The sequence below is a fragment of the Kryptolebias marmoratus genome, linkage group LG4 (assembly GCF_001649575.2).
Source record: "Kryptolebias marmoratus isolate JLee-2015 linkage group LG4, ASM164957v2, whole genome shotgun sequence".
Lineage (NCBI taxonomy): Eukaryota > Metazoa > Chordata > Actinopteri > Cyprinodontiformes > Rivulidae > Kryptolebias > Kryptolebias marmoratus.
In genome coordinates, this window is record NC_051433.1 from 28921846 (window position 1) to 28945125 (window position 23280).

The window sequence follows — 23280 nt, forward strand, 5'->3', positions numbered from 1 at the left end:
ACTAGATAGATTTTAACTTTTGAAAAATAATCAGTGGATGTACCTCTATAACTGATTAACTTTTGGAGCAATCCCAATTCAAGATGGTGGCCACATTGAACTGACCTTAGATTACACCAAAATGTCTCTACCTCAGTCAATTTTATATTTAATATTTATCAAAAAAATGGTGTGGTTGTAGACGAGGGTCATTCTGACCACATACTCCAAATGCTACTCATTGCATGAGATTTTTTCTTAAAACTTTAGTCTTATTTTTTGGAGTCTACCCTGTTTGTCTGTTAGCAAAAGTTATTATCTAAGTTATTCATAGGATGTTCAGTCATGTTCTGCTAGAGGATTCAGGTTTAAATACCACACTTTCAAAATGTAAAAATGTACATCTATAACTTATTAAATATTGGAGTCAAACCAGTTCAAGATGGCCACCATAGCTAATCAACATTAGCAAATGTCAATTTTACATATATTTGTCAGGATTTGGGTTCTGTTTGGGGTTATTGTTTATGTTATCATTTAGTTATCTTTATGTTTAATCTGGTCATAGTTCAGTTCTTGCTCCTTGTGTTTTCTGTACTCCCATCATGAGTTACTTCTCCTCAGCCAGTCACTAGTTTGCCTGCCACACCCTTCTACACCTGCTCCTAGTGTTGCAATCTTCTCACCTGTGCCCATTTACCCTTCTTACCTCCTGTGGCTAAACCTGGTCATGCCCTCCACTTGTCCGTTGTCACTCTTCCCTAGCTGTCTGGTTTCGCTCGTTTCCCGTTCACGTCAGCCACGACTTTGGATTCTGTTTGTTTGATATTTAGTTTTGTTTTGTGCTGCCTCATCAGCCTTTTGTTTTTGTTACTGATTTATAATAAATTAGTTTTCCTTTAACACCCTCGCCATGAGTCTGCACACTGGGTTCGCTGGTATCTCAACACATTCTCACTCCCATCTTGTCACATTTGGACACTTGGGCAGGCTCCCTTTGCGTCGCGTATCGACGCATCGGGAAGCCCCTTCTCGTCATACATTGACGGGCAGGGTGCGCCACCTTCTTCTTCTTCTTGGGTTTACTGGCGGGTGAAATCTAACGTGTAGATGTATTATCGCCATCTACCATGCTGGAGTGTGGGCCAGAGTATTTTTACTTCCTATCAAAACTAAATTCTACTATACAATCCCGTTTCCTTTAAAAAAGTAATAACTGCTTTCTTTCTTTATTTATTTACCTCCATACGTTATCCAACCCGCTTATCCTTCATAGGGTCGCGAGGCTCCACCTTGTTCTTTCGTTTTACTTTTGCATTATGTTAAATTAACAAAAAGACGTTGTGTATGTCTCTGTTAAAAAAACAAAACAAACAAAAAATGAAGGAGCCATCCAAAGCAAAGCTGAGCACTATAATATTCAATGAGAGCACCCTGCCTGTCAATGTATGACGAGAAGGGGCTTCCCGATGCGTCAATACGCGACGCAAAGGGAGCCTGCCCAAGTGTCCAAATGTGACGAGATGGGAGTGAGAATGTCCTTACCTGATAATATTAAGTTTAAATTTGATGTGGTAGTAGCTGAGAGTCATTTACATTATATGCTTTAAACATGAAATTTTGCAATATTGCCTGTTATTGCACATTATATTATTTTATGGTTGGACCAAAACAGTTACAACTATGCCATTTCTCATCATATGCTGATCTTAGTTTAAAACTCTGACTTGAAAGGTGACCAGTGATATTCATTCCTTTAAGGAATGCAGGGTTTTTAATTACATAAGCTCATCTAAGAACACAGCCAACAAAACTGTGCTTTCTGTTAGCTGCTCTTACATAACATGAGTTGGTTCTGAAACGTTTTTGTTTTTTTTTTTCTCTCTGATGCATCTTAGTTTAACACCCTGTTAAGATTGTGTCTCATTTCTTACCTTCCTCAGGTATTTATGGGCCAGATGAGGGCTGGGCAACTGCCTACCCAGACTGTAGGGAGACAAACCAGTCACCGATCAACATCGTGGATCAGGACACCAAAGTATCCACAGAGTATCAAGAACTGACACTTGAGGGCTTCGATGCTGAATCCTCCAACAAAACATCCATGAAGAACACTGGTAAAACAGGTACATAAACAACCATCCTTTTGTAAATCTAATTTTGTTACTCTTTTTACTTATGGGTGACAGAGTTGGAAGGGTTCGCAAAATCCATGGTTCAGTTTCGTTTTGGTTTCAGGATCACTGTTTTTGGTTTGATTTTTTTTTTCATTTTATCCCTTTATTTATTTCTTTTTGCAAACACTCCGGAAATCTCATTAATCAGAAAGAAATAATACACCATTTAATTTTTTTAAAATCTCAGGATTTTAAAAATGATAAATTCCCAGGACACATCATGTATGACCATAATCACATCACAATGTAAAAACTGATTTAGGCCCATTACTGTGACAGTGTTCAGATAAAGATGGCTGTTGTCATGATGTGGTGAAAAAGAGGCGAACCTAGAGTGCAGACTCATTTTAAAAATAAACTAATTTATTTAGAAATAAAGGCAAAACAAAGGCTGACGTGGCAGCAAACTAAACTAAATAACAAAACTTACAAACAGGACTCCAAAACCACGAGGGGTGAGACACGACAAGGAAGCCAGGAAGCTCAGGAAGAAACACACAACATTCAACCAGGACATCGAGAAGAATGACAATGAACCAGCAGTGAGTGGAGGAAATGACCAGGCTTTAAACACACAAAGTTAATTAGAAAAAATGGGCAAAGGTGAGATGATTATGAAACCTGGAGCAGGTGGAGATGGGCATGACAAGTAAACAAGAGAGACTGAGGAGAAGTGAATGATGGCTGAGGCACAGAGACAAGACAAAACATGAAGACAAGAAAAGAAACAATCTGAACACAAAAACACGATATAAGCCCAAACCCTAACACTGTTCAAGATTAGTTAGGGAACATCATTCAAGAGGGAGACTCCAAAATGTCTCAAAACAATTGAAGGCGTTCCCCATTTCATTGTGTGAGTCACAGAGGCTCACAGCCATTTTTCTTATTTTCTGAAAATATTCAAAAAACAGAAACAATCTGAAGCTACAGTCTAAAATGTCCAGGTCAACCATGCCAATGATAGTAATAATTGTATAAAAAATATTTTCCACATCTGCTTATCTTCATTTCAAAGTGTGCTCTAGTACAGGGGTGGGCAATCCTGGTCCTTGAGGGCCACCATCCTGCATGTTTTACTTGTATCTCTGCTCCAACACAGCTGATTTAAATCAATAGGTGATTAACAGGCTTTTGCAGGACATGAGGTAATTTAACCTGAATCAGGTGTGTTGGAGCAGGGAAACAAGGAAAACATGCAGGATAGTGGCCCTTGAGGACCAGGATTGCCCATCCCTGCTCTAGTTGATTAAATCATAAAAGTGAGGACGACTGCCAAGGTGGGTACAAAGTGGGCCGAAGTTTTGTGGGCAAAAAAATGAACTAAGCAGCTTGGAGTTCAATTTCAAAAGCTGTGCTCATGCAAATAGATGAAAATTTTAAAAATTGGTTGTGCAAAATGTGGTTAACACTACTACTACTTTTTTTAGTTGTGTAAGTAATGGTGCTGCAGAAGCAGTCTTGGCTCAGGATCTAAAGTGGTTGCCTTTTGATCAAAAGTCGTTGGCTAAATCTGGTTCATGTATCAAAATGTGTAGATTTTAAAGTGGTTTCTGGGAACTAGATACAGGTAGATAACACTTTTTTAACTGAGAAACATTTGCAGATTAACAAGTTAAATACCCAAACCAGTCACTACATTCTTCCTCTCATTTCTTCATTAGTATTTAAACCTATGATAGATTTCCTGCCATCAAAAAGTGCCTGACGATTAGCACAGACAAAGAGTTCAGTGTGAAAAAGCGTGCAAAAATAAAAAATGGTAAAACATGGGCAGGTACATTGTCTTTGTAAAACAACAACATCGGCAAAAAAACAAAAACAACAAAAATCAAATTATAAGACATGATTGAAAAGGAGAACATTCCCTGTAATTAAAAATATTGTCCTCCTGCATTTAAATGGAGACCTTTTTAGAAATTAAGAAATAAGAAAATAAAAGGTTTAGGAAAATTTGCTTCTTTGATGACCTGAAACTAAATTAGAAGCGCTGTTGCAGTATTTTATTGTTCTGTTTTTTTAATTCTCTGATTTTTCTGCTTTTTGTCACAGCAATTTTAGGTCAAAGGTTTTCTTGAACAAAACAAACATTGTAATTAGATCAAGAGCAGTTACTTTTTTTAAGGTTTCAAACATAATTTTATACATGCTTCCATCTATTCAAATGTTTGTCAAATGCTCTGCCAAAATCCTGGATTTATTTCATGTAAACAATAATAATTAACCTTTCTATACTTAAACAAGAACAAGAACAAGATTGAGGTAATTTTATTTGAATGAACTGATTCCCAGAATGACTCTGATTGCTTTCTTAGGCCCTTGGTTTACCACAGGTAATCTTCTGTAAGAAACTGTTGTGTGATAATCAATGATTCATTCTCTCTCCCAAAGACTTTGAAAAAGTTACTCGTGTTTTCATCTTGTCTCATCTGGACTACTGTAACTCCTTGTTTGTTGCCTTAAATCAGTCATCCTGCAGTCATTTGCAGCTGCTTGAATATTAACAGGTCATGAGCACATTGCACCAATACTGGCCTCTCTCAATAGGCTGCCTGTTCGTTACAGGACAGATTTCAAGAATTTGTTGCTGGGTTTTATAGCTCCTTAAACTTACCAGACTGGCTCCAGGTTATTTTACACCATTTACACCATTTTACACCAGCAGGAACACTGAGGTCCAGTAATCAGATGTTTTTAGATGTCCCATGAACCAAACTTTAAAGCAGAGGTCATTTGACCTGTACATTGGATGGTCCCACTTTGTGAAACAATTTATGAATTTAAATAAAATCTGCTAAGACCTTAGACTGTTTTAAAAGTCTGCTAAAAACCCAACTTTTATCATTGCTGTTTGATTCCAGTAGAGCCTGGCATGCAATGTTATTAGGTTTTTTTTGTTGTTTGTTTGTTTTGTTTTTAATTGAAAATTAATCTTTTTATCTCTTCACTTTTTAAATTTATTTTTATTGACTTTTATTAAATTTACTTGTTTGGTTTTTGTTATACCAAAATGATATGTTTTTATTAGTTTTATTTTGCTTTATTTTTTTGTTCAGCATTTTGGTCCATCTTGTGTGATTGTACATGCTTTATAAATTCACATTGACACTGACACTTCAGACAGAACAGGTCTAAGGACTCTGAGGGTAATTAGGACTGTTTAGCACCATCCACAAGGAAACATCAGCTTTGAGTCAGGATATGTTTTAAAACTTGGTTCCAGAGTGAAAAAAAATATTCAATGACATTATTGTGTTCTTGTGTCTAAATACAACATTTGAAAACAACAATATCATAGATCCACCTTTAATCTAACCTACAACCTGAATAATGACAAATTGCATTTTTGTGTCTCCACTGCAAATGTCAGTTTGTCAACTACAGCAAAACTTTTACTGTGTTGCTTCAATGAGCAGACAAAACTGATGAACAATAACATCACCTTAAATTGAGCACAAACTTCTTATTAATACATTAAAAAACCTTCAGCCAGAAAACCTTTTAGCTTTATATGGAACTGTCATCATTACCAAAGCTGCAGAAAGAACCTACAATATACATCAAAGACACATTTTTAAAAATGTGGGGAATTAGAATAGTTTTAAAGACCAACACTTGGATGTAAATAAATTACCCTGACGATATGCTTGGAACTTCGTGAGCAAGGATACTGTGTATGAAATCATCGATTATGTTTGTGAATTTGGTCTGACACGAGTCCCGGTCAGTAATAGAATAATGTGACACAAAGAGAAGTTCCACTTCATCATCAGTACGTAAAAATGATTTGGTTTCTGCTCTTGTATTCTCTATCCCCATTTATTTTCCCCTTGTATTTACATTTTATAGTTTCTGCTCCATGTCTGATTTCTATCTTAAAAGATGCTGTACTTCTTTTTGTGGCATTGTTATAGCACCTCATACAGGCCTGGCATAGTTGCTACAGTCTTTGGGTGGTTTTCTGTGTTTTCATTTAGATGAAAACATTTTTAGAAACAGTGTCATGTTTATTAAGAAAGAATATTGTTTTGGAAAGACAGCATTCCCAAAATGACAAGGGCCTTAAGTCCACTATGGAGTGGTTCGAAGGATCTAAATGTTTGCTTTCACCCTAACAGATTCAGTGACTGTGCAACACTCAGCTGACATGCAGTTTAGCCATGTTACCTATGCACATGTCACTCACAGTTAACAACGAAGGCCTCTGTAGTTGGTGCTGTGTGTGGGACTTTGACTTAACTTTTAAAGCAGAGTTTGACAGAGCTCTACAAACACAAGGAAGAATTCAAGGAGCCAAGAATCATATGACAGGTCAGTCTTTTTTGTGCTGCAAAGAACACATCAGAGCAGACAACAGTGACAATTAAATAACTTCTATTTTAGCACTGCTAATGCAGGTTTAATATAGTGGTTGCTGGAAAAGCTTTCAACTTGCTTGGTCAGTCAACATACATTTCTTTATGGACCAATCACATCCCCTTACTTTTATAAAGAGTTCCTGTTGAGACAGAAAAGCACCAACTTTGAAGCATGAGCTAAAAAACATGACAAGTGTCATTATATGGGCTATGAATAGCCATATCCACCTCTAGCGAGAAAATGAAACAAAAAGATAAACTACCTCACATAGTTTTAGGGCACAACTCCATTCAGAAAAACAGACTGAATATGTGACCTCTCAACTCTTCCTGCATGCTTGTTGCATGTATGTGAGGAAGTGCTGACAAGAAACTGAGGAAAAGTAGCAGTAAAACTTGAGGACAAAACCACCATAACAGAGTGTTGCAGAATACATCAATGTCTTTGTAAAAAACATCACCCCCAACATTGTAGTGAAGTGTGTCTCTGGTAAAAATCCCTGGATCGCCAATGATCCAAAGGAGCTGCTTAACGAGAAGAGGAGAGCCTCCAGGGAGGGAGACAGGGACTTACTGAGGAGTGAAGCAGAGAAAAGCCAAGGAGATGCTCAGAAAAAAAGCCCAGAGCAAGCTGCAGCAGGAAAACATGGAGGACATGACAGAAAAAAAAAATCCCAGGCTTCAGGTTGAGCAGGGATCAGACTGAAATCTGGGCAGAACCAATCAGCTGAACCGCTTCTGCTTCCCATGCCCTCAACCGATCATATCTGACACCTCCTCTGAACCTACATCATCCTTGTTGAATGTGTAGTCCAGACTTCCCCTTCTGTCAGCTGGTTTCATCAGGGTTTTTGTTTTGGTGTGAACCTGCTGTATGTGACTGGCAAGTGTTCTTCAGTTTCATGGCTTCCCACACAAGAAGGACTTGAAGAGACTTCAGGATTTCACTCAATCTTTTTATTTTCACCAGTGAGTGTGAATCAATGAAGAGGTGAAAAACCTACAAACACATACATTTTTTTAAACATTCATTTTATCCATTTGATTTAAAGCTAATAATTTATCTCAATAACCAATTCCATTTTTAACCTTAGACATACATTTCTTTCACAATTTTAACCATAGATTTAAGAATTAAACTATTGAATTCTATGTTTGGTTGAATCAAACAAATCCAAATATTTTAGAATTACATTGTCTTTTTTTTTCTCAGGACATAAGTTTCTTTTTCATTAAATATCTTAAACATGCATTTATTAGAGCCAAACTGTAAAACTAGCCTAAAAAGGCTCAACAACCTGATAAAGAAGGCTGGTTCTGTTCTGGGGATGACTGTGGAACCTCTGGAGATGATGATGCAAAGAAAGATTTTGCATAAAATCAAGGAAATCATGGACAACCCTGACCATCCTCTTTATGAGACCGTCATCGGAAAACAGAGTCTCTTTAGTCAAAGGCTTCTTCAGATTAGCTGTAAAACGGAGGAGATCTTTCCTGCCCACAGCCATCACCATCTATAATAACTCATTGTTTTAAATGAGCTACGTCAACATTTAATTTCCCTTTGGGATTAATAAAGTATTTTTGAACTGAATTGAATTGAATTGAATTGAATTATTCAATCTATGTCCTTTTCCCATGAAATGCTGCTTTGGAGATTGTGTTTGCCTTCCTCAGCTCTGTTGCAAAAACCAGCCAAATGTTAGGTGGATTCCTTATATTACCTGAGTTGAGGGTGCTGCTAATTGGACCAGATTTCTTTCACCTGCTGAGCAGTGCTACAGAGTGGCACACTAATGTGTGTGTTTATGCACACACAAATGTGTGTGTTCATGCACCCACATCTGAACCCATGAGCAGATCTGCGCAACAGTGACACTTCTACTGTCTGTACAATCTTTGACCATTGGTAATAAATACAGTCTTTAATCGGATTATTCTATAACTGATATGATATGAAATCTGAGGACTAAAGAGTTGTACCCTGCATGGCAAAACATTAAATAACTAATAAGCTAAAACATAAATTTGTCACATTTCAAATGTACATGTATTCAACACAATTCTACTTGAATTATCATCTACTAGTAAAAAGAAAAAGAAAGGGCAGTAAAGTTTTTGCCCATGACTGACTGTGTGTGCATGTTTGTCTATACCAGTGGTTCCCAAAGCTGGAGTCAGGACCCAACTTTCAGTCATGAAAAGTGAAGTGAGGGTCCCTAAATGATCTCCAGAAATAAAATTAAATATAAAAAAGATTGCTAATGGAATATGTTCACCATAATTACTGCAAAGAATATATGCAACAATAATAATTAAAAAAACTTGTATCATACATGAGGTTATAGACCTGTCATAATGCTCTTTAATAACAGAATTTATACAATTAAAATGGGAATATCTGGAGTCACAAGTCTCTAGCGCTCTTATTTTGTAGGAAGTTTGGAAACCACTGTTCTATGCTGTTGAACATGAACCACTGGACAGATTTTATTGAAACTCTCACAAAGTAATCACTGGATGGGCATCGACAACTCATCAACTCATTAAGTTGTGAAGTCAAACCGATTCAAGATGGAGGCCACAGCTGATCAACATTAGCCAACACAAAATTGGCTATAACTTGGTCATATTTACAGATTTTTAGCTAAGTCTGATTGGTAGTAGTTAAGCATCATCTTCAGCGCAAACTCAGAGGTTTGACATAAAGCTATTTGCAAGGTTTGACCAAAATGCCTTTGCCATTGTGAAGGCACTCACAGTGATACAAAGTGATGGTATGTTATTTTTGCAGACTACAGATCTTTATTTAATGTTGTTGATGAAAACAATCAGATAAGCCAATTAAACCTGCCATAATTTGCAGAGTCAGCTAGGGAAAAACAGAGAATGAGTGATTTAGGAAAAAAGCTTTATTTATTTGTAAATAAAGACCCCATAAATGGTTTTGAAAGCTCTGTGCCTGTCTAATCTGCATGTCAGGAATAGCAAAAAACAGAAGCAGCTGAAAGTCTTACTTTTCAACATGTTGATCATTCAGGGTCACAATGGTGAGGGTTTAATTACACAGCAGTAACTAGATATCAGTCATGAAAAAAATGTGATGCTCACAACACTCCTCCTACAGTCACAGTTTTCTTTTAATGTTGTTTTACCATGACATTTTATTTAAAGCCATGACATACACTGTATTGTGTTAAAGTGAACACACGAGTTAGTTGGATCATACTGTGTATATGATCAAATAAGTGTCATTGTTTGAGGTGGTAAACAGAACGACAAGAACACAACAACATAACACAAAGTACTGACACCAGTGACTGAAGGAGGGGTGACTAAATAATCCAGGAGTGATTGGCTGGATTGAACACAGGTGCTGAAAAGGAGCATGGCAGTGGGGGAGAGGGACAACAGAAAACCAGAAACAGACAACAAAAGTGCAGACCTATGACAATAAGTTGTGTAATAAACATCAAATCAGTTTTCTTATATTTCTTCCCTCTGTGGTCTGTAAACACTCTTTTTATCGGCTGCAGCAGTAATCTCCTTCTGTGAGTTTTGAGCCGTTTGATTATCTTTGTGATCTCTCATAGAGGGATCATATAAATGCTGATACAGGAAAACCAGCTCTGCTAGGGCACCAAAATCATTCATTTTGAATGGAGTGCAAAGCGCGCGGTCCATGCACGAAGTTACAAGAATTGGAAGGTGCACGACAACATGATGCTACACCACACGGGACCTTCGCGCAGGGGTGGGGACAGCCCGATTGCGTCACTGTTGGCACGCGCACCTTCGCGTCAAGTTGTTGCGGGTGAAAAAAATAGAACGTATAAAAAATGACATATTTTACAATAAACAAGCGGAGCTTAGCCTGGTGGTGGGGTAGGAAAAGCCTAGCGGCACCGTCAGGCTTAAAATACACTGGGGGAAACCCTGTAGCTGATACGACTGTTAGTGATATTCACAACACATCTTTGGATTTTTTTCAAGAATGACATTTATAGCGCCTATAAGAAGCATCCCCCCCTCGGATGTTTTATCCTTTTATTGTTATGATAAATCAGTCATGGTTAATGAAAATTGGCCTTTTTGACCCAAGATAAATAAATAAATAACAGTGAAATCAAATTTCTGCACAATATTTCCAAATAAATAAAAATATGTGATTGCATAAATACTTACTCCCTTTAACACAGTCACAGCACATCTGTGGATTATGCTACAACACAGTTCTTTTGCAGACAGCATCAGATTGTCCTCCAGGATTTCCCTATATTTTGACATTCAGTTTACTCTCTATCTTTACAAGCCTTCCAGGGCTGGCTAGCAAGCAGCACTAGACCATGGAGTCTTTTACATGCTGTTTGGCAAACTCTAGTTGAGATTTAATCTTAGTTTTTTTTAACAGGGGCTTTCTCTTTTTCCTCTCTCCCATATAGCTTAGACTGGTAAAGAACCCAGACAACAGTTGTTGTAGCTCAGTCTCTCCCACCTCACCTGCTGAGGCTTGTATCTCCTTCAGAGAGTGAAGTGAAGTGAAGTGAAGTGAAATTTATTTATATAGCACTTGTCAGTAACAAGGTGATTTAAAGTGCTTTACAACACAGAAACAACAATCAGGTACAGATTCAAATACAGAAGTACAGAGATAAAAACATCAAAATCAAATATAGAAATACAGAAATAAATTCATCAATCAGGTAATTTTAGCTAATAGTAAGATTGGTATGAATTAACAGAGTAGGGTTGATATAACAATAACAGGTCTTTAATGTGTAATACTTCTGACTTAGACAATTTAAGCATGAATAAACTTTCCTCTAAGAGGAAGCATTTACAGATACAGAAATAAAAGTATAACTATAACAGATATAACAATAACAGGTCTTTAATATGATATATTGAAGTCGGTCAGTGATGTGTAAACTAATATACCTTCTTGGACATGAATGAACTTTCCTCTAAGAGGAAACGTTTTAAAAATTTCAGGACGACTAATCAAAAGCAATTCTAACTAACAGAATGGTTGATATAATGATATAGATAATAATAACAAGTCTTTAGTATACTAAGTACAGAGCCGTTCAGTGATCTATAAATCAATGGGAATATGTTAAAGTCTATTATTTAATTTGGATCAAAACTTTCATCTAGGAGGAAATATTAAAGTTGATACAGTGATAACAGGTCTTAATAGACCATTTAAATATGAATAAGTTTTCCTCTTAGAGAAGCATTAATAAGATAAATCTATTTTTTTAAGGTAGACTAATGATAATGATAATAAGTCTTTAGAATACTAGGTACAAACCTTCATCTAAGAGGAAATATTTGAGGTTGATACAGTGATAACAGGTCTTAATAGACCATTAGAATATGAATATTTTTTTCCTCTTAGAGAAGCAATAATAAGACAAATCTATTTGATAAGGGTAGACTAACAGAAGTAGAAGAGAAAAAAGCCACAAGGTCCAGATAGCAAGCAGAGTGACACATGAAGAGACAAGCAGAGATGGTGGAAAACTGTGTAGTGTGTTTGTATGGATGTGTGTTTGTATGAATGTGTGTGTGTGTGTGTGTTTGTAGATAAGTCCATGAATCACGTCACAGAGGCCATTGTCTTTGATAATATGATGGAATGTTTATCAACCAGCCCAGAGCAGATCCACAGATATCCTCAGGCAAGGGAGGGGGCAGAGCATCTTATTTACATCAAATCCAGGAGGAATTGAAGATAGCTGGCCAACAAGGCCGGCGTCGCGGGAGCCAAATTCAGATATCAACAGTTGTTTTAGGTCAGACCGACTCTTATTTTCACGTCTGCCTTGAAAGTCTTGCTGGTGTTTCTCAATGGTGAATCCAAACAGCGAAATTCCAGATCTATTCCACCAGATCCGAGTGAACAACTTTCTCCAAGATTTATCCCATTTCGTTCCTGAGTCCAGGAACCGCATTTAGCCTGTAATCCTGTGAAAGGATCGCATTCAGTTTGCAATTCTGCTCATGTAACATCATAGTCTGAGTGTTGATCACTCTGCAGATCACATCAAGCATTCTTGGCAGCTTCTCAATGGTCAGAACCACTGCCAGGATTTAGAATTTGTCGATATGTCAGGTAACTGCCTAATCCAAACAGCAGAACTCCTGTTATCAAAAACCCAAATATGTAAAGATCTTCCACATCCTCGACTGAGGGTTAGCTGCATCTTGGCAAAGAGAGATGTGCCAAGACGGGAGCAAAGAGCATTATGAGGACAAAAATAGCAGAAAAGCAGAGTACAAACTGTGTTGCAGCATCAAGAGGGCTTTCACACTGAAGGAGCTTTTCCAAATTTGCTGTGATCCAGACACTTGCTAACAGGTTGGTTAGATTGTGGAGAAAATATGACACTTTCTCCACAATCTAACCAACCTATTAGAAACTGGTTGCCATCCAGTGAGGCACTCATGTTTGTCTGATGATGAATCAAAAGGTGACTTTGTGGACTATAAGGTGCGTCGTTTTGGTAAAAGTGATCTTTTTGGAGCAATCACTAACATCCAGTAAAACAATGGTCTTAAATTTTATATTTACTACACAGTCTCTCTGAATAGGAACCAGTGGAAACAATAGACCTGTAACCTTATCTCTCTGGAGTGGGTGAACCCTTAGTTTCACCAAGAATTGTATGTCTGTCATTCTAGTGTTGGATCTCCCCATCAAAATCAATTTAAGTGAACTTAGGTTTGGTCTGTATAAACTCTTAAACTCTCATCATTATATATACTATAAAAATGTCAAATGTTCCTGTGAACTCTGTATTGCTGGAGTTTAAACTGTGTGTTTGGAGTATTATTGTAGCAACTGAACTGTTATTTATGGCACACAAACAACTGTCAGCTACATCGTGGAAATGAAAGACACCTACAGTTGTTTGAGTTCCTGCGGTTCACGTCAGTCAGAGGAATTTGCATTCGAACTGAAAAAGGAGAGTGAAAACTTCTGTCATAAAACGGATTAAAATAAATACATCATTGCTGGAGGTAAAAAAAACAACAAAATGTTGACACTAAATATTGTGGTAAATGTTACTTTCTTTGGGAAACTGAGGTTAGAGGTTTTATTTAATTTGGGGAATTATATTTTGTTGAGTTAATTTGATAAATAACAAAAAATGTAAACTGATTTTATTGCACCCCATGATCTATTACTTATTTGTTCTGATTTGTTCTTTGTTCTTGTAATTCTGGCAGCTACACTGCATAGCTGTAATCTGATTTTTTTTTTAGGAATGCCAATAAGATAAAAACATTCAGGCTTTCTACATAATGTCTCATCTTTTAATTCTCATGTGACTCAAGTGTTCATTATTGCAGGAAAAAAAAGATGGGCAATGAAAATTTTATTACCATCGTAGGAAGAAGATGAGGGTGGCTGGATTCAACAACAAACACAAAAATCAGCTTTTACATGTACTGCCAGTGTTCACATCACTGTGCTCACAGGCATCCAGCCTTTTCTCTTGCTCTTGTGGCAATTCTTCAGAACTGAAAAGCACAAAATTTGTTCAGCAGAAATTTTGTTGAATTTCATCCCTGGCTCAAAATGAGGCCAAAGAGAACTGAAGTGCAGTGGAGTGAAAATCCCATCCAGGAGAGATGATGAGGTGAAACTAACACTGAAAGACTGACTTATTGCCATTTTTGTGTTTGCTAAAGTAAAATAGCTGTAGGGGCTGTATTGAATTAGATCAAGTTCAAAAGTTAATCAGTTGTTGACATGCATCCAAAGATTACTATCTGAGAGTTTTTTAACATACGACTAGTTATTTATAACATAATTTGCTAACAGACAGACACAGTTGATTCCCATAATTAATAGCAAAGTTGTTGTTTTTTTTTAAACCCTAACCTGTTAGAGTAGGTGTTGGGGATGACTCTCAGCTACTACCATACCAAAATTTAGCTTGATATCTTTAAAACTGACAGAGGTGCAGGCATTTTTGCATTTGCTAAGATTGAATACCTGTGGTGGCCATCTTCAATTGGGATGGCTGTAAAAGTTAATCAGTTGTACAGGTACATTCAATTATTACTGTCTGAGAGTTTCATTAAAATCTATTCAGTAGTTCATGAAATATTTTGCTAACAGACAGACAAATGGACACACACACAGACAGACACAGACAAAACATCATTACCCTTTTGAAAGCAATACTAAACACCCTCTACAGCTTTTGTTCTAAACTCCTGTGACTGATTAGAGTCACAGAGAGAAAGTAAATGATGTATCCAAGCAGCAGTATGTCACAGTGAAATGTGACATCTGTTTGAGAGTCGGTATCTCAATCATTGGGGACCTGCTGCCACCTGTCAGTCCCTGTGGGAGTGGACCCACAAGCTGACCCTCAGCGGGAGAATCAGTGGGACTGACACCTACAACCTAAGGCAAGCACACAGACAGAGGGAGGCTCTAATAATCTCAGTCAAAATCAAAAAACCTCCAACATGTTTGCCTGTGTATGTCCCCCACGCCTTCAAAAATACAAACTGTTTGCCCACAGCCACCCAGAGGGAAAATAAATACCATTATGACGAGGCCTGTGAAGTAAGAAACGAAGCACAGCATAATCTAAATGGATTTGGTGTGCCTCTGCCTTTAGAAAGCCATGTAAAAATGATAATATAAACAACAGCTGCGAAGCAAAATGGCGCACAGCTTCTGATCCCCCTGTGCTACATAATGCATGCCTAACAAGACAAATGTTCCTGCTCTTTCATCCTGAATAATGCATAAGTTCTGCGCATTCTCTAAATGACAAATGATTGTTTTTATCTGTTGAAGTCTCACCTGGTTGAGGGATTGATGAAAGCCGTGATAAAACTGAACAAACACTGTTCTGAGACATCGTCACACCTTTAATATAACCTTGGATACAATATTAACATTTTAGCAAAAAAGCAAAAATAAATTTCAGGTTAACTAAAAAGGTTAACTTAAATTATAGACTATTCTTCTGCATTATTTTATAATACAAGATGGTTTTAATTTAAATATTGCCTAGATGGAAAAAGTTCTAGAAATATACTTTATGTATGAGTTAAGGAACAGATCCTGATCAAAATTACTTCAAGGTTTAAGAGTGTTACTGAAGACCAAGTTAATGCCAAACAAACAGATTAACTATCACCTGTGCTGATGTTGTGTTTGTGTGTCCAAAATATTCAGTGAACCGCTGAATAGATTGATTGAAACTTTCAAGAAATAATCACTGGATCAATATCTACAACTGATGAACTTTTGAACCCAATTCAAGGTGGCTGCCAAAACCAATTTACTTAAAAAAAAGAAAAAATCACAAAAAATGAAAGTCAATTTTACACATATTGGCCAAAGATTGTGTGTGGTAGTAGCTGACACTGATTCCCAACATATAATTTGAGAACTAAAGGATTGCGCTATTAAACATTTGGACTTATCTCTGTCTTTAGTAAAATAACTCATGAACCACAAAACAGATTATAATGACATTTTCAAGAAATAATCACTGAATGTATATCTACAAGTGAGTAATTTTTGGGGCCAATTCTATTCAAGACAGATGCTAGAGTCATCTGACCATTGAAAACACAAAGATATTGTGATGAAACTTGATGTCCTTGTAGCCAAAAGTCATTCACAACACACACTCTGAGTGTGAGATGGAGCATAACTTTATTTTCAAAGTTTGACCCAAAAACTACTACTCTGTCATTGTTTAACAGCGCATGTTTTTCGTCTAAAACTTTGGCATGAAAGGCAGGGGGGAATATGCAAAGGGAGTTTCTGAAGGTTTTGTTTGGGTTAGAAGCAGAAACAAAATCATTCAGGCCTTCAAGTTTTTAAAACTTGTAGTCTTACTGGTTAAATGCAGGAGCTTCAGAAAACTTTCACATATTTCACTGTTTTCTATTTTTGATGTTTCAGCTTGATTATATAATCATTTCAGTTCATATTTTTCCTCAATAATTTATACTCAGTACCCCATAATGACAAAATGAAAACTGAATTTTATGCTATTTTCTAAATTTATTAAAAATAAAAACTGAAATATCACTTTACCTTATTTATTTATACTTGAAGCTTACTATACCTTTTGAAATTTAACTCAGTTTCCCTTAGATTTTTCTCGATCTCTGAAGATACATTTCTACACTTTGATTGAAGTCCAACGTCTGATTAGTGATGATTTGGAAACATATACAATCTTTAAAGAAGGCCTCCTAGCTGACAACCAGAGCAAAAAACAAACCATGAGGTCAAAGAAACTCCCAGCACCATCATAACAGTGAAGTATGGTTGTGGCAGTATTATGGTGTGCAGAGAAGCAGGCAAAGCATAGAGTGTGGAGAAGAGGGATGAAGTCTTCATCCAGGCCAGGCAAATTCCTAACCAGAAGGCATGTTTTATATTGATTTTGGGGCTTAAAAACATATTTTTCTCAAAAATAACACTGGTGTGAAAGAACTAAATTAGTTAATATTAAACATCTACGCTTTTGCATGACACCATTTGTTTTTTTTTGTTGTTATTTTGTCAACCAAACAACACCTGCGTTACTACATGAATGTATGTGTGCTGAGCATAGACCCTGTTTGTGCAGATGACGTTGAGGCTGCTGAAGTCTGCCTGATCAGCATGTTAGTCACTCCAAGAACTTACCCTATTGTCAGCAGCCTCAGTACCATTGGATGTTGTTCAGTTAAGAAAACAGAGACAAACCAAACAAACAGTGTCATGCAAAAGTGTAAAGGTTTAATATTAGCTAATGTAGCATTCTTTCACACTTGTATTCTATTTTTGAGAAGAAAAAATTATAAGCCTGAAAAACAGTAAATGACAGGCCCTTGTTTGGCTCAGTCTAAGCTGGACGAAGACCTCTGTCTTTTTCTCCACTCTCTGTGCTCCATGACTGATGTCATGGCTGATAAGATACAAACTACTGATAACTATTTGACAAGACATCTCTTCAAAAATGGTCAGGCTATCCCTTTAATGCTCTATGTTAGTGTGGTGTTTCAGTTTTTATTGTTCAGAAATTTACAAAGTTGTTGACAATTCTGTTTTGGCACTGTGGGTATGGAGTGCTGAGAGTAAGAAAATGAGAAAAAATGAACTTAAACAAATGTAGAATCAGGCTGCAACATAACAATATAATAAAAAAGTGAAGAGGACCTGAGTACTTTCAGAAGTTAGTGTATTTATGAATCAGTATATCTGAGCATCATTTGAATTGCAAAAAAAATTTAAATTGGCTGCTGAATTACATTACCTGATAATATTCCCATGTACAGAACCCTGGTGAGCTCACTGATTGTGTTCAGTATGTGAGGAATATTTATCATATATAAAGAAACTAGAAGCTATAAGAATAATGTCTCTAAAATGAAGTTTTGTTTTGTTTCTTTAATCGTAAGATTATAGAAGCAGATCTGAGATTTACCAGGGCAGGTAGAATCACCCTCTGAGTCTACCTGAAGATGTTCCTGTGACAAAATGAATTCAAAATCGCAGAAGAAATTCCTCAAACAGATTATTTCAATCCACAAGTTCAGATAAATAGTAGAAGGACTGTACTTAGCACTTTTCTAGCCATCCAGGCCACTCAATGCGCTCTACAACACACTCTGTGCCCTCATTTACCCATCCACTCACACATTTGTACAGCAAACTACTGCAAAGCTAATCTGAATAAATCATTCTATAGTGTCTAATCAATGCTTAAGATCACATTCATACACAGGGGTTGGAGGTCTTGCCCAGGGACATTTCAACATGTGGCATACTGCTGGAATCAAACCTCCAACTATCCTATTAGAGGACAACTATTCTAACCACTGATCCACAGGCACCCAATGAAGATTTAGAGGCTACTTGGAAAACACTCCTGGATCAAGGGTACATTTTTTATGTATACATTTATTCAAAGCAACCTTAAAAGCTTTAGCTTTCTAATAGAGAAACATTAGATCTATACTCAGCTTGATGCTACATTATTGATAGTAATGGGAAGAGTGTTAAGATTTATTTTTTACAATAACAAAAACAACTGCATTTGTGAAGAATCTTATAAATGCATCAAAGCTGAGGGTTAAAAAACATCCACGGCTCAGCAGAGATATAATGGTTTGTTCAGCTTGACTCATTCAATGGAAAAAAAAACAACAACTGATGATGAATGATGTTTTTCTTCTCTTCTGTTGATGATTCAAGACCCAGCAGAGTTTAAAACTAAGATCATCTTATGTTGAGAAATGACAAAGTTATACCAGTTTTGGTCAAATCTTAAAAGTAACATTATGCATGGTCTCACATGATACACCAAAATCTGGTGCAATTTGTTAGTGCTCAAAGTATGTGTTGGAGATGGCTTTCCACTACCAACACCAATTTTTAGCTCATCTGTAAAACTGACAGACTGATAGGCATTTTTATGATTTTAAAAGTAAGTTTGTTGTGGTGGCCATCTTGAGTTGGATTGATCCATTAGGTAATCACTTGTAGATGTACAGCCAATAATTACTTCATGAGAGCTTCATTAAAATGTTTTATGGTTCATTGGAAATAAACGGCTGGTGTACCAGTAGGTAATGTCTAGGTAAAGTTTTAGGCACAGATCTTACACAATGAGTAGCATTTAGAGTACATGTAATGGATTACTCTCAGCTACTACCACACCAAATGCTAGCTCAGTATCTAATAAACTGGCAGTTAGAGCCATTTTTGTGTTTTTTCAAAGTCACTTGGTTGAGACACCTTCAATTGGAATGACCCCAAAATTTAAGCAGTTGTACATGTGTATTGAATGATTTCTACCTCCGCCAAGGAGGTCTTCTTATTGGTGGTGTTGGTTTGTCTGTCTGTCTGTCTGTCTGTTTGCAAGATTACTTAAAAACTAATGAACATATTTTGATTAAATTTTCAGAAAATGTTGGGGTTGTCACAAAAAAAAACCCCAAAAAAACAAGTGAATCAATTTTGGTAATGATCTGTGTCAGAATCCGGTTCCTACAAATTTTTAGTGGAGGTTTGCACTGTCGCAGTGCTTCTAGTTTTCCATAGTTTTAATTAATTCTCATTCACTGGTTCACAAGATATTTAGTTAACAATTAGATGGTCAGAGAAAAACATGACCACCTGTCTTTCACTTCTCAGTAGTGTAGTTGGGGTAACAAAACTTTGCAAAGGGCTTTTCCCTTTGCTTTTTTCTTTTGTTTTTCCCTTTTTCTCTAGAAACTTTGGAGATGATTGTACAAATAATTTTTTATAAGTAGAAGAACAATATAGACAACCCTGATCACCCTCTTTATCAGACTGTCATACAACAGCAGAGTGTCTTTAGTCAGAGGCTTCTTCAAATCCGCTGTAAGACATACCGCTACAAGAGATCCTTCCTGCCCACAGCAATCAGCATCTATAACAACTCTTTAACAAAACCTGGATAATGAGCTACAGCAACATTTAATTTCCATTTGGGGTTAATAAAGTATTCTTGAATTTGAATTTCCCCTTATCATTTTAGACTAAAAGAAATTATGTTTAATCGCTGGATAGTAACCCCACTTCCAAATTCCAACTTGCTTCTAAAGAGAGCAGCTAGCCTTCTATACGCAACTTTGGCACTCTATCCTGACAGATTTGATTAAACCTTCAGAGAGTAATAATTGCATATACATTTACAAATGAGTCACCCCAATTCAAGATGGTCGCCACAGCCAACTGATATTAGAAAATCCAAATATCTCTAACTCAGTTAAATAGATATTGACCTATAATTTGGTTACATAGGATCTGAGAGTAATTCACAACACAAAAATTGTACACAGTGCTACACACTGTGTAAAATTTTTGTTTATAACTTTTGCATTGTTGGCATCAGCCCTATTTATCTGTTAGCAAAATATCTCATGAACCACTTGAAGGATTTTAGTGAAACTTAGAAAATAATCATTGGATGTACACCTACAATTGACTAACTTTTAGAGTCACCCCAATTCAAGATGGCTGCCACAGCTAATGGATATTAGGTAGGTAGGTAGGTACATTTATTTATATAGCACTTTCCAGCACGAAGCAACTCAAAGCCTTCACTTTTCTTAGCCAAGTCTTAGCCAACACAAAGATGTTTTTTATCTCTATCTGTTTTACAGATATTGTGCCAAAGTTGAATGAGGTAGTAGCTGAGTCTCATTCTCAAGACATACTCCGAGGGTTAACTCATCTCATAAGTTTTCATATCGCACAAGATCCCTATTATGTAATTTCTAAAGTTTAACAAAAACAAGTATTAACTTATTTCTCAACATAACTTGATCTTAGCTTAAAACTCTGGTATGAGGATGGTAAGCGATATGCATTCCTTTATGAAATGTTAGACCTTAATTATTTAAATAATTTATTAATTTTTCATTGACCTACCAAGCATTCCACTTAGAATTATTACAGCAATAGTCACTTACTCACTTATGTAGGTTAAAGACTCCAGCTTTGACCTCTTCCCTTTTTTTTCTTGACAGGATTGTTTTCTAAGTATAGAGTTTATGGCTATGTTCACACTGCAAGAAAAAGTGACCCAAATCTGAATTTTTTTCTTTGCTAATATGTGACCCATATCTGATTTTTTTACGACACCCTGAACATGACAAATCCAATTTTTTCAAAATTGACCCACATCCCTTTCATATGTGGTACTAAATCTGAACGGTTATCTCACATTTCATCCGACTTTCATGTTATTGAAGTAGGGGTATGCAGATAGATCCAAATATTATTATTATTGATACCAATGTCATGCAGCTTAAAGCTTGGAACTCTTGGATCTTCTTTTTTTCCTTTTTAGATTTGCTATGTCCTGGATGATTAAGGATCTATACCAACATATGATACTTATGTTGGTGTTGGATAGTATCAATATACTGACGTGATGGGATTGATACTTGAGTTTGTTTTTACTATTAGTATGTAGTTCCTGTTTCAGAAGCTCAACTCTGTGCTGGTGTGGGCAGGAAGTGGCAAGATCAAATGTAAACATTGGATTAAACAAGCATGGCAGATAATAGTTTTGTTTATTTCAGTTGCACAGCTTCAGAATTGATCCACACACTAGCATGTGTAGCATTTGTTTTTACTTCTGAAATCACAGCATGCCTTACGTTACATTAAGTCTTGTTCTGTATATGCGGGATGCTTCAGGCCCCAAAACTGTTCACACTGGAGTCTGATGATGGTCGCATTTAACCCTCCCGAAGTCTTCGTAACTGAATAGAGAAAGAGAAGGTCCTGTAACTCTGGGTCCATTTTTCCCGAAAGCCACAGGAAGGTTGATAATGTGAACGACCATGAAAAACATAGGATCTGAACAAAAAATTGGAATTGAGGCATTAAGTAGTAGTGTGAACGTAGCCTAAGTAGACTTTATGTTCAAGATATGTTACAGAGGATATGTTATATTTAATAACTCATAAGGCAGAGTCAAAATGTGTAGAAGGCATAAAGTTGTGTTCAGCTGAATGACTCCTATATAAATCTGAGATGACAGTGTGACGGTTTGGACTTGGAAAGTCAAACATGTAAATCCTTTCAGATTTGTGAGTTTGAAAATGGGCTGTCTTAACTATCATCATGTTTTATGAAGATGGGATAAAATAACTAAGGACCCTGCAAAGGTCATTTTCAGCAGCAGAGCAAAACAATTTTGTTCTGCAAATTAGACCGTTTTAAGAACTTTCCCTCAGGCTCATGAAAAATGACAGTAATGTCTTCCCCTGGACAAATCTAAAAGATTTACACAGGTTTGGCTTTAAATATGTCCTCAAGTATGTGCACTTGTCTGTACCTTTACAAACCTTACAAAGGTTTATAGCTGTGTCCTCTACCACATTTTGTCTGTTTCAGGCAATTTTCAAGACTTGTTTCTGTCTGCGTCTCTAAATGGAAAGGTTATTATGCAGTGAAAGAGCTGCTCAGTCATGTGTGACCACTCACTCTAGCTCATTACATTTCTGTTTCTCTCTGACTTCCAGTGGCCATCTCTCTGAAGGATGATTACTTTGTTCGAGGAGCAGGTCTACCAGGGAGGTTTAAGGCTGAAAAAGTTGAGTTTCACTGGGGTTCGAGCAATGGATCCGAGGGGTCAGAGCACAGTATCAATGGCCAGCGGTACCCTGTGGAGGTAAGCCTTCACATACCAGTGAGTGACCCATCTGAAAAGTGCATTACTTGAGCCGGATGTCAGAACATGTTGACACCGGACTGTAGTGCAGCTTTGTCAGCATGCAGGGTTAATATTTCAAAGCCTTAATTTAAAATTCAAACTAGGTTTTTATTGTTCCTAACCTTAACTTGTCTACTTTCTTTGCAGACTCAATTAGAACTTTTCTTTAACAGTGACAGCCACTTGTTTTATTTAAAAGAGAGCAGAAATCAAATCTCAAAATACTGACATTGCATGGATGTCATTTAGTGAAACACTTCCACAAAACATTCCAGTGACCCATTTCTCTGACCTAAAATATATATAAGTTGTTTTTAGCGTTTTAGTCAGTAAATGCTGAAGTGGGGTGATTTGGGGGGCGGAGTTGCTGTCATGGGTTCATGACGTTCATGACCCCGGTTCCAACAGATTGCTGAAGAACCAAAACTGTGGTTACTGTCCCTTTGTTTACTAGTGGAAATGAAAGGAAAAGCTTTTTTTAAATACAAATAAATACCGATAGACTTCACAAGTGTAATGGATATTTAACCA

General features: G+C 36.7%; 1 protein-coding gene across 2 annotated transcripts in view; it reads left to right on the top strand.

The window, feature by feature from the left end:
* Window positions 1-23280, top strand: part of LOC108247474 (receptor-type tyrosine-protein phosphatase gamma) — a 520767-nt gene that overhangs the window by 325292 nt on the left and 172195 nt on the right. For both annotated transcript variants that reach the window (XR_005233059.1, XM_037975187.1), the window contains exons 3-4: window positions 1923-2105; window positions 22559-22707. Coding sequence is in view for 1 of the 2 variants with exons in the window: in XM_037975187.1 (XP_037831115.1) it covers window positions 1923-2105; window positions 22559-22707 (332 nt within the window). In the remaining variant the exon portion in view is untranslated. The remainder of the gene's footprint in view (window positions 1-1922; window positions 2106-22558; window positions 22708-23280) is intronic.